The sequence below is a fragment of the Vidua macroura genome, chromosome 27, assembly GCF_024509145.1.
Source record: "Vidua macroura isolate BioBank_ID:100142 chromosome 27, ASM2450914v1, whole genome shotgun sequence".
NCBI lineage: Eukaryota > Metazoa > Chordata > Aves > Passeriformes > Viduidae > Vidua > Vidua macroura.
Genome location: NC_071597.1, coordinates 2563392 through 2574615, shown reverse-complemented (window position 1 = coordinate 2574615; position 11224 = coordinate 2563392). Strand labels below are relative to the sequence as shown.

At 48.4% G+C, this 11224-nt stretch overlaps 2 protein-coding genes across 2 annotated transcripts; both read right to left on the bottom strand.

Moving 5' to 3' along the window:
* Positions 1-435: 435 nt before the first annotated feature.
* On the bottom strand, positions 436-2339 carry HOXB5 (homeobox B5; the record flags this gene model as incomplete). Its single annotated transcript, XM_053999818.1, is given in 4 exon segments — positions 436-699; positions 1791-1890; positions 1892-2173; positions 2175-2339. Coding segments are annotated over 4 exon segments (795 nt in total), but the record flags the coding sequence as incomplete, so codon positions are not given.
* A 3489-nt stretch (positions 2340-5828) lies between these two features.
* On the bottom strand, positions 5829-8724 carry HOXB6 (homeobox B6). The gene is made up of 2 exons (XM_053999820.1): positions 8277-8724; positions 5829-6088 (listed from the first exon to the last, which is right to left on the bottom strand). Exons 1-2 carry the CDS (start codon positions 8689-8691, stop codon positions 5829-5831), a joined length of 675 nt encoding a protein of 224 aa, XP_053855795.1. The 5' UTR covers positions 8692-8724.
* Between the last annotated feature and the right edge of the window lie 2500 nt (positions 8725-11224).

The following is an 11224-nucleotide window of genomic DNA, read 5'->3' as shown; positions in this document are numbered from 1 at the left end:
CACAGACATTTAGAAGAACAACGAGAGCAGGAGGAGCATCTGGAAATAAAATTTAATCTTTTTTTTTTTAAACAAACACAAAAAAAAAAAAGAAAAAAAAACCTTGCAAAAGAGAACACGCCACGAGCTCAGTCCTGGGATAAACGGTACCACCAGGAGCTGGATTTTAGGATAAATCAACCACAGAAGGTGCCTCAGTGTACAGTACTCCGAAACTAAAGATCTGCGGCCGTTTATTTAATTATTTCATCATTATTTCATCATTCACTCCTTTTTTTGTGTCGTTGTTGATGTGGTTTTTTTTGTGGTTTTTTATTTTTTTTTTTAATTTTTTTAAATTTATTTTTCATCGCCCGCCTCTTCTTCTTCCTTTTCACCTTTTTTTTTTTTCCTGCTTTTCCCGCCCGGTTTGCTCCGGAGGAGGAGGAGGAGGAGGAGGAGGAGGAGGATTTCAGGGCTGGAAGGCGCTGCCCGCCGAGGCCAGGCTCATGCTTTTCAGTTTGTTATCCTTCTTCCACTTCATGCGCCGGTTCTGGAACCAGATTTTGATCTGGCGCTCGGAGAGGCAGAGAGCGTGAGCGATCTCTATTCTCCTCCTGCGGGTGAGATATCTATTGAAGTGGAATTCCTTTTCCAACTCCAGGGTCTGGTAGCGAGTGTACGCTGTCCTCGCCCTCTTCCCGTCTGGTCCAGTCATGTCTGGATAACACGGACAACAGCGGGGTTTGCGTTTGCTCTTTCTGCGTGCATTTCATCCATTTTTCATCCAGTTTTGTTGGGTTTTTTTTTAATTTTAAGGCTATTTTTCGCGCTTTTTTTTTTTCCCCCTCAATATATATATATATTTTTTTTTTTTAATAGTGGAAAGCAGCGAATTGCCCCCCAAATAACAGCACCCCCCCCTCCTCTCTCTCCTTTTTTCTCCCACACGTGTAAAACCCCCCCAGACCCTCCAGGCCCGACATTCCCACTCGATATCCATAATTTAACCGGGGGAAGCGAGCTCTGGGAATCTCTGCTTTTTTTTTTTTTTTTTTTTTTTTAATTATTTTATTTATTTTTTCCCCCCGCTGCCGCCTGGGTGTTCCCGGGGCTCTTGGCAGGTTTTAGTGCCGCTCTTTTCTCCAGCAGAAAACCGGGAATGGAGCGCAGAGAGGGGGGCTGGGGGGGGTGGCTCTTCCTCCCCGCGCGTCTCCTGGCGATTTTGGGGGTTTCTCAAGGGCACATCGGCAGGAATAAAGCCAGAAAATCAGAGCAGGACGGGGCTGCGAGCCCCATCTGCGCCTCGAGTGCCATTTTAATGGGCAATTCTTCCCTTTCCACCCCCCCCAAGGAACACCCCCCTCGCCTCAATTTTTGAATTACCTTCTCCCACCGCCCGCACGGTGCTGAGAGCTTGGGAAAAAAAGCGCCGCTTTGGCGGCCAGGAGAGCGAAACTAAAATCAAATCCCCCCCCAGCACCACAAACACACAGACACAGAGACCCCCCCGTTTCCAGGCGCCAGAGGCAGCTCCAGAGCGAGAAATACAAAAGCAATAAATAGCTGCGATTCTGATCAAAGCGCCTCCGCGGAATAAAAGGAAGGAGAGAGAGAGAGAGAGAAAAGGAAAAAAAAAAAAAAAAAAAAGGAGTGGGGTTGGGGGGGGTGGGGAGGGAAAAAAAAAAGGGAAAAAAGAGAAAGAAAGAGCAGAGAAAAAGAGCGAGGCGGCGGTGGGGCGAGGTGGGGGGGGGTGGGGGTGTGCGGCAGAAAATAAACAAGCACAAGGACGGAAAAAGAAGTAGCTGTACCATGGCTAATGTGAAGTTTCCTCATCCAAGGGAATATCTGAGGTGCCTGCCCTTCTGTCGCTGCCGTGGAGGTCGCGATGGGCTCTGCCTGCGCTCGGGGGGATGCTGCTGCTTATTGGAGTGCCCTCGTCGGCTCCCGAGGACGCGCTGGTCTCGTCTAGTTCTGTGAAATTTGTGTTGGTGCTGCTGGCAGCAGGAGCCTGCTCGGAGGGGGACGGGGCGGGTTTGCCTCCGTGGCTCTCGCTGTTGGAGCAGGGCAGGGAGTCGGGAGAAGATAAGGAGCAGCTGGACGCCTGTCTAAACCTGCTCTCCTGAGCTGGAGAAGGGAAACCGCGGGAGCTCTCGCCCACAGCCCCAAAGTGACTGGAGGAGGCTGAGCGGTTTGATGCTAAGGTCCATCCCATTGTAGTTGTAGCCATAAGAGCTGGAATGCATGGTGCTTGAATCTCTGTAAGAACCGTTCATGGAACTGCCGGTCCCATAATTTAGTAACTGATAGTCGGGGCCATTTGGGTAGCGCCCTGAGAACGAGTTTACAAAGTTAAGAGCTCATTTGGGTTATTTTGGAGGGCTTGATTTGTGGCTCGTGGTCGTTATAACCCCGTGCTTGACGATTTATGATGTATTAATGAATTATAGCGATGCACTGTACTTCGTTTTTGCTATGTATGCGGCCAAATATGGGGGGGAGGGTGGGGGGGTGCGTTTGGGCGTCACGTGCTTTTGTTGACCAGTCGTAAATTCTCACTGATGACCTCAAGAGGTAATTCATGCTCTATGGTTACAAATAATGACGAGCGCGGAGCCGTTTTAGGCCCAAAGTCGCCCCCAAATCCGCCGCCGCCATCGCCCCCCCGCCTGGGCGGAGCGCGCCACCTGCCGGCCGCGCCGCCGCACCGCAGCTTTCTGGCCACGTCCCCCCTCCTCCGCTTGTCTCCTTCCCCTTCCAAAAAAAACCCAAAAAACACCCCCAAAATCCCCGTCGCCCCCGCTTTGGTTCCGCTCGGTTTTGATGTCTTTTAAAAGAAAAAAAAAAAAAAACGCGCACTCACAGAAAAAAAAAAAAGGTAAAAAAAATCGCGGTGCGCAGCGAGCGAGGAGAGGGTGCGGAGCGTCCTGCGGGGCCGGGCGCCCCCGGGCTCGGGGTCTTCCCGGAGAACTCTTGGGTTCGTGGCGTTGGAAAAGCGCTGGAGAAGTTCGGGAGGAGGTTTTGGGTGCCTGCGAGGCCTCTGTGGGTGTCCGGAGTTGGAAGGGGTGAAGAGGAGCTGAGGGTAATTTGATTTTGGGGTGGTTTCTCCGCCGTTGTTTGGCCAGGAAAAGTCGAGGTTCCTTCAGCCCGGAGCTCGCACCTTAATTCTGGAGGAGGGGGGAAAAAAAAAAAAAAATACTGGAGGGGGGGAAAACGGGTGTGAGAAAGGAAAAAGAGGCGAAATCCGGCCGCTGGGAAATGGTTGACAAGGTTCCTTTTTAGGATGTTCCTGCTCCTGAGCATTTCCACGTCCTCTCTGAGCCCTGAGCTGCGTGGGTTTTCCTTCCCGTTTGTTGACCTGCAAGGAACATCGGGCAGCAAAAGCGCTCGGAAACTGGGGAAAACGTTGGGAAAGAGCTTGGATTTTTAGGCATAACTTCCCTTTTTTTCCTCTCCTTCTTCTCTTTTCTCTGCCTCTCTCCTTTTTCTCCTTTTCTCTGTCTCTTTTTTTTTTTATTATTATTATTTTTCTTTTTTTTTTTTTTTTCCTTCCTCCTTCCAAGGCAGTTCAGGAATTTCATGTGCTCGCCTGCAACTCGTTGGGAATTATGCGCCATATTGAAAGTGACATATAATTATAATAATTACGGGCAATGAAAAGCGTGGCAATAATAGTAAATGTCCTACAGCTGTGAAGCTTCTGCATGAATTGATTTTAAAAGTGGCTGGCATTAAAAGCGGCTCGTGGCGCGGGGGGGACGCGCTCCCACCCAGGGGCTTCTGGTGGCCACGAGATTCTCCCTGCTCGCCCTTTTTCCCCCCCCGCCCTCCCCCGCGCACATTCCCAAAAGCGGCCGCGCTTCCAGCCCTAAATCCCCCAGCAGATTAAAAAAAAAAAAAAAAAGCGCCTCTGCTCTCATTCCATTCCCCCGAAATCAGGGAAAAAGTTGGAGATTTCGCAAGAAAATTCCTCGCGGAGGAGCACGAAACCTTCCCCGTCCCATCCCCAGCCAAGCCACTCGCAAGAGAAAATAAAAACCCGCCCTTTCCAAACACCTTAACTCAGAATTTCCCCACTTTTTTTTTTTTTCCCCTCTCAGTTTAAACGGGCGCTCACTGCGAGGTAAATTCCTCGGAAATCTGAATTTTTTTTTTTTTAATTTTTAAATTTTTTTTTTAGGTGTTTTTTTTTTTTTTGCGCCACGTTTTCTCTTTGATTTGGGGGCACGGGGCTCGGGAGCAGATGTTTGAAAGATGCTGGGCAAATGTTAGGTATCTTTGGTAGACAAATGAGAGCCCGTTTTTTGTTTTTTTTTTGCCCGTTTCCTTGATTTATTATGGAGATGGGATGGCGTTTCGTCATAACTCTTTGTACTGTAACAATAAAAAGAAAAAAAAAAGAGAGAGAAAGAGAGAGAGAGCGGTGCTAAAGGCAGAAATGTCAGCCAGGAAACGCTGTGGGTGAAAGGGTTTCCATTTCAGCTCAGAGCCAAAAAAAAAACCAAAAAAAAAAGGGGGAAAATCAGATTTTTGTGTCCTCTGGAAGCGCCGCGCGCTCGGGGTTGAGTGTCCGGGCAGATCGGGAGTTTTGGCAGCCAGAGGGGAGCGAAAATCTCCTTTTCGCCCCCCCTGCGCCTCAAGAATCCCCCTGGAAAAGGGAAAAAAAACTCGAGAGAAACCCAGCGCTAATAATGACAGGGGAGGGGTTGTGCGGGTGAGATCGAAGACTTGGCTTTTATTAGAGAATTCCATGTTCATACCTAAGACAAACTCCAAACACAACACGTACAAAAATTAATAAAATAGAACTTTCTGTCGTTGTTCTTCTTTTTTTTTTTTTTCTCCCCTTTTTTCCGCCACTTTTTTTTTTTTTTTTTTTTTAGCCTTGTAGGTAGCACTCGTTCTTTCAGTAGATTTGTTTTTTTTTTTTCCCCTTTTAAAAATAAAAAAGAAAAAGGCAAAAAAAAAATATTCAAAAAAAAACCCCAAAAACAAACCAAACACCCCAAAACTAATTACAAAGAACCTCAGGGTTTGATTAATTTACCAAAGGAGTAAAAAAAAAAATTAAAACAAAATTAAAAAAAAAAAAAAAACAAACCCAACTTATGCCAACCGTGCATGAAACATTTTTACAAAATTAGGACAATAAACACCCCAAATGACATATATTGCAGCACTTCCATTAAATACAAGAGTTAGCAGATTACTAACAGTGACACCAAGGGTAGAAACACGGCTAGGAGTCCTTTTTTTTTTTTCTTTTTTTTCTCTTTTTTTTTTTTTTTTTTGCCCCCTTTTCTCTCTTTCCCTTTCTTTCCCTCCTCCTCTCTCTCCACTTTTTAATTATTCTTGTTATTATTATTATTATTCCGTTCCGTGGATTGGGGGGGGCGGAGCGGGAGGCAAAGGGAGGTGTGGGAAAGGCAAAAAAAAAATTCAAAACGCGACTAGAAGCCTGATTTTTTTTTTTTTTTTTTTTTATGTGCGTGGGGTTTTTTTTTTTGTTGTTGTTTGTTTGTTTCTGGACAAAAAAAAAAAAAAATCATTGGGAATTCGAGTCCGGGGCTTTGGTAGCCCAAACTTTGTGGCTGTGGCCGCTGCTGTGGGGGCTTGTCCCACCACGGAGCGGGATTTTCCTCCAGCCAGCCCACACCGCCCTCATCCTCTCTCCCCTCCCTACATCTCAAATTTTTTTTATCGCTTTTTCCGCCTTTTCAATAACTTTTTTTTGCTGTTGTTGCCGCTATTTTTCTCTGTGTTTTTTTTTTTTTTTTTAATTTTGCGTTGTTGCTGTCGTCGGATTTTTTTTTGTTTTAATTTTTTTAATTTTTTTTTTTTTCCATAATTCACTCCGCCGCTTTCTCCTCCTCCTCCTCGGCGCTGAGCTGCGAGGAGCTGAGCAGTTTGTTCTCCTTTTTCCACTTCATGCGGCGGTTCTGGAACCAGATTTTGATCTGGCGCTCGGTCAGGCACAGCGAGTGCGCGATCTCGATGCGCCTCCTCCTCGTCAGGTACCGGTTGAAGTGGAATTCCTTCTCCAGCTCCAGCGTTTGGTACCGGGTGTAGGTCTGGCGGCCCCGGCGGCCGCTGGGCCCGAAGGAAGAACCTGGAACAGCAGCGGAAAGCGGGGGAGAGAAAAAAAAAAAAAAATTAAAATATGTCGTTTAAAAAAAAAAAAAAAAGGGAATAAAACAATCTAGGGAATGGGAATGAAAAAATAGCGGGGGGGGGGGTAAGGAGGAATAGGGAAAATTGGAGGGGAATAAGGAGGAATAGAGAAAATTGGGGGAAATGGGGAAAATTAGGGGGGGAATAGGGAGGAATAGGGAAAATTGAGGGGAAATTGAGGGGAGATAGGGAGGAATAGGGAAAATAGAGGGGAAATTGAGGGGGAATAAGGAGGAATAGGGAAAATTGGGGGAAATGGGGAAAATTAGGGGGGGGAGATATGGAGGAATAGGGAAATTTGAGGGGAAATTGAGGGGGAATAGGGAAAATAGAGGGAAAACTGAGGGGGAACAGGGAGGAATAGGAAAAATTGGGGGAAATGGGGAAAATTAGGGGGGAGATAGGGAGGAATAGAGAAAATTGAGGGGAAATTGAGGGGAAATCGAGGGGAAATTGGGGGAAATAGGGAGGAATAGGGAAAATTAGGGGGGAGATAGGGAGGAATAGGGAAAATAGAGGGGAAATTGAGGGGAAATAGGGAGGAATAGGGAAAATTGGGGGGGAATGGGGGAAATAGGGGGGAAATATGGGGGGAAAGGAAGAAAAGGGGGGAAAAAAGAAAAAAAGAGGGGGGAAAGAGGGGGAAATAGCAGAAAATGGGGGGAAATAGGGGAAAAGAAGGGGAAATAGAAGAAAATGGTGGGGAATAGGGGAAAATAGGGGAAATGGGGGGGAATAGGGGAAAATAGGGGGGAATAAGGGGAAATAAGGGGGAAAATAGGGGGAACTGGGGGGAAATAAGATGAAATAGGGATAAATAGGGGGAAAATAGGGGGAATAAGAAGAAATAGGGGGGAAATAAGAGGAAATAGGGGGAAATAAGGGGGAATAGGGGGAAATAAGAGGAAATGGGGGAAATAAGAGGAAGTAGAGGGAAATAGGGGGAAGTAGGGGGAAATAGGGGGAAATAGGGGAGGGGTGAAGGGGCAACGCGAGGTTGATTTTTGGGATGGTTCGGGGGGGCGGGGGGGGGTCGGGCCCGCGCCTTCCCAGAGCTCTGCGCAGCTCCAGGAGAAGCGCTCGGAGCGTCCCGGCCGGGCAGGGGGGGTTAGAGCCGGGCTTTGGGCAGACGGACAAGGCCAGATCCATCTTATTCCGGGATGAGGGATCGCAAGGTGTTCTCGGCTCTCCCCCCCACCCCCCCCTCCCCGCTCCCCGCGTTCCACCCTGCCGGCAAAGCCGTAATAGATCGGGGCATTTAAGCAATAATGAAGTGAATCGATCTGCCCAAAGTCCGCATTAAAGAGGACACAACACTCGATGTCCCCGCGCTAATGGACATCAATTTGGAACTTAAAAGGCAACAAATGCATCTAAACATGGGCAAGGAGAGCGGGGAGGCTTTTATTATTTTTCTTTTTCTCCCCCCCCTCCCGTCTCCCCCCATTTATCTGATTTTTTAAAGAGTATTATTATAATTCGGATTGAGGAAACAGCACTTAAAGAAGTCGTATATCACCGGGGAGGGGGGGGAAAAAATTGAGGAAACTCCTCCCCAGGCAGACTTTTCATTAGATGCGAGCCGCATTAAAAATGCAACCGTCTGCCTTCAAATATTTAAACACTTTTTATATCATTTAATTCTGGCTCGGAGAGAGAGAGAGAGAGAGGGAGAGGGAGCTGCGTGGGGGCTGTGTGTGTAAAGTCATCCAGATCTGATTTAGAAAAGATATCTCCCTGTGCGTGTGGGGCAGAGACAGAGACAAATCGCTGTAGCTGAGTGACACGCGAACTGGAATGTGGCAAAAAAAGGGGGAAAAAAGAGGGGAAAAAAAAAAAAAAGGAGGGAGGGGGGCAGAAATTCAGAAATTCAGTTTTGGGGTTGAAACGTTCCTAGCTTGGGGTGGAGGGGGGGAGGGTGGGAAATCTTGGAGCGCTGGGAAGTTTTGGTGCGTGTTTGGAGCCTCTCACGTCCGCCCAAGTTCCCCCGCTGGAAGTTTGGGCTCGAAAAGTGAACCTTCCTCCTGCTTCCCTCGCTCGCTCTCTCTCTCTCTCCCTGGCGGTAACAAATAAGAAAAGGGGGGGAGGAGATTGATGCATTTATTTCTGTAAAAGAGTAAACTCACTATTGCAAGAGTTCATCCGCTGCATCCAGGGGTAAACCGGCGCGGAACACTTTTGCTCCTCGCTCTCTCCGAACACACTTTTGCTCTGCGCGCAGTCCGACTTGCGCGCCTCGGGGCCGAAGGAGGGCACCTCGTCCAGGCTGGGAGGGGCGCACGCAGGGTCCTTCTCCCTGAAAAACCCGCCGGCCCCATAGTCACAGGCGGAGCCGCGGCCGCCGAACGCTGCGTTGCTCTGCTGGTAGTAAGGAGAGGAGGTGTAGCCCTTGTCCTGCACGCCCGTGGCTCCATAGGTGCTGGGGTAGTGCCTCAGAGGATCCGCGTAGCCCGAGGGATACAGCGGGATCTGTCCCAGGAAGGGCTCCTGCCCCGCCGCCAGGCTCACCGGGAAGGTCGAGTTGACAAAATAAGAACTCATCGGAAAAGAGGAGAGAGAGAGAGAGATCCCCCCCTTTTTTTTTTTTTTTTTCCGCCTTTTTTTTTTCCTTTTCTTTTTTTTTTTTCCTTTTTTTTTTTTTTTTTTTTTCCTCTGCGTGTGCGTGTGCGTGTGTGTGTGTGTGTGTGTGTGCGCGCGTGCCGTCCTTTTTTTGCCCGGGCTTTATGATTTGTTGTGTTTTATAGTCCAAGTGGTTTAGCTATTAGTGGTATATCGGAGATTGGGTTTTAGCTGAAGGGAGATGGCGTGGTGCCAGCGAGGGACACAAGGAAATACAACCATCTGATCACGGGCTGACCAATAGCAGGCGCCTGAGGTTGCAAAATAGCACCCATGAGGAGCTGAGATTGCACCAGGGACCCCCAAGAACAAACCGTCCACCCCCTTTTTCCCTCCCTTTTAAACAGCAGAAAGGCACCCCCTTAACCAAATATATAATATCTGCCGAAAGAAGCGTTCTCCCGGCGCGCTGCGAGCTTCATAAATAAATAAACGTGTGGTCCCCCCCCCCCTCCTCCTCCTCCTCCTCCTCCTCCTCCTCCTCCTCCTCCTCGCCCTCCCCTCTTCCTCTCCCTCCCCCGGAGCTCGGCGCGGGGGTGCGGTGCGAGCGCCGAAATCTCTCTATTTACACCCCAAAAAAACCCCGCGCTGGGATCCCCGCCGGAGCCGTGCGGAGAAGGGGGAAAAAAGAGAGAAAGAACAGGAAAAAAAAAAAAAAATTAAAAAAAACAAAGTTAATTACTCGCGCTCGGCAAACTTTAACCCCTGGCGTTTGCGAATCGCCCTGAAATGTCCGAGCAGGGTGGGGAAAGGGGGCAGAAAAAGGAAATTAAAAGTTTTTCCTTTTTTTTTTTTTTTTTGCGCCAAGTTGGCAGGGAGGAGAGCCCCGCGCCGGGGGCTGAGTCAGGCTCGCTCCGGCAGGAGAAATCGCTTTTGACAACTTCACGCGCTCCGCGCTGGGCTAATTAGCGTCAATTAGCACTCCCCTCTCCGCAGGGCTCGAGCCCGAGCCTCGCTCTGCGCCTTCCCGCTTTTCTCGGTGCCGCAAAAGCTCCGCGATTCGGGAGAACCACGGAAAATGGAAATATTTCCTTTCTCCTCCGGCCCAAGCCCGCTCTCCTCCGGCGGCCGGCACCGCATTGTGCCCTCTTGCGTTTTTTTGTTAATACCAGACCCGCGCCCGACCTTTTATGGCTAAAAAAGAGCCCTGGGTGAGGGTGAAAAGCGGAGTTTTATCGATCCTTCCCCGCGCGGAGCGTGCGGGGGGGGTTCAGGAGAGCAGAGCCTGGAGGTGCGCAGGGTCCGCGCCCCCCCCCTCCGAGCCCGTCCGCACCACAAAACACCGATTTTTGCCCCTTTAAACCCCCGCAAAAGGTAGCGCAGAAAGTCCCCGTCCCCCTGAAAGCTCCACTTTGCTCTGGTTTTTTAATTCTCTTTTTTGTTGTTGTTTTGCTTCGCCCGGATTTCCTCGCTTGGCTCTACCTGCGCATCCCCCCCTGAGCTCCGCGCTGGCTCAAGGTGGGGTTGAAGCTCCTCTCGCCGCCTTTTTTTTTTTTTATTTGCCTTTTTTTTTTGGCTTTTCAAGGGGGAAAATCAAAGTCACAGCAGCAGAAAGACGTGGCCAAAAGACAGACAAACAAAAAAAATAAAATAAAATAAAAAAAGTAAAAAATGAAAATAAAAGGAAAAAAAAAGGGGGGAAAAAGGAAAAGGAAAAAAAGGAAAAGGAAAAAAAGGAAAAGAAAAAAGGAAATTAAAAAAAATGAAAAGAAAAAGAAAAAAGGAAAAGAAAAATAGGAAAAGAAAAAGGAAAAAAGGCAAAGAAAAAGAAAAAAAGGGAAAGAAAATCCACCTAAATGAAGCCCAGCACCATCCCCCCGATCAGCAGCGTTTTATCAAGGGGTTGTTTCCTGTCCGAATTTGTAACCATCTGTCTGTCGGGGCTGAAATACCTCGAAATCTGTGAGTTGTGCGCGCCACAAATCTAGAATTACAACATCTTCCACGGCGGCCGCGGAGCTGCCAGCGCGGCTGCTGCCCCTGCCAGGGGCTGGAGCGCCTCCGAAAAGCGGGATCTTATTACGAGCTAATTTATTTGAAACCTCGTGTTTACAGCGGCAAAGCCAAGATTGTTCCATGCCACGGCTGCGAGGAACATCCCGGGCCGCGACGTAACGCTCAGAATTCCAGGAAATAACACGCAGAGGAAGTGGTTTTCCATCCGCCGCCCCCCACCCCGCTCCCGCACTGATATCTCCGATATTTGTTCGTGCAGAGTTTCCCCTTTTTGTGTGCGGAATGGACCCAAAGTTGCGAGGGTTAAAAAACAAAATTAAAAAAAAAAAAAAAGGGGAAAATTTTAAAAAATTATGTATATATATAGGTTGAGAGGGAGCGATGAGTAGAGAAGAAGAGGGAAAAGAAAAGAGGGGGAAAAAGGAAAATAAATTAAAAAAAAAAAAAAGCTGAAGAGCTTTGCAGGAGCAGGGGCGGTTCGTGCGTTTGATGAGTTGCG

Coding starts and splice junctions, on each gene's coding strand:
- HOXB6 (XM_053999820.1), bottom strand. CDS start 8,691: ATGAGTTCTTATTTTGTCAACTCGACCTTCCCGGTGAGCCTGGCGGCG. Junction 6,089..8,276: donor GCGGATGAACTCTTGCAATA/GTGAGTTTACTC, acceptor CTGCTGTTCCAG/GTTCTTCCTTCGGGCCCAGC.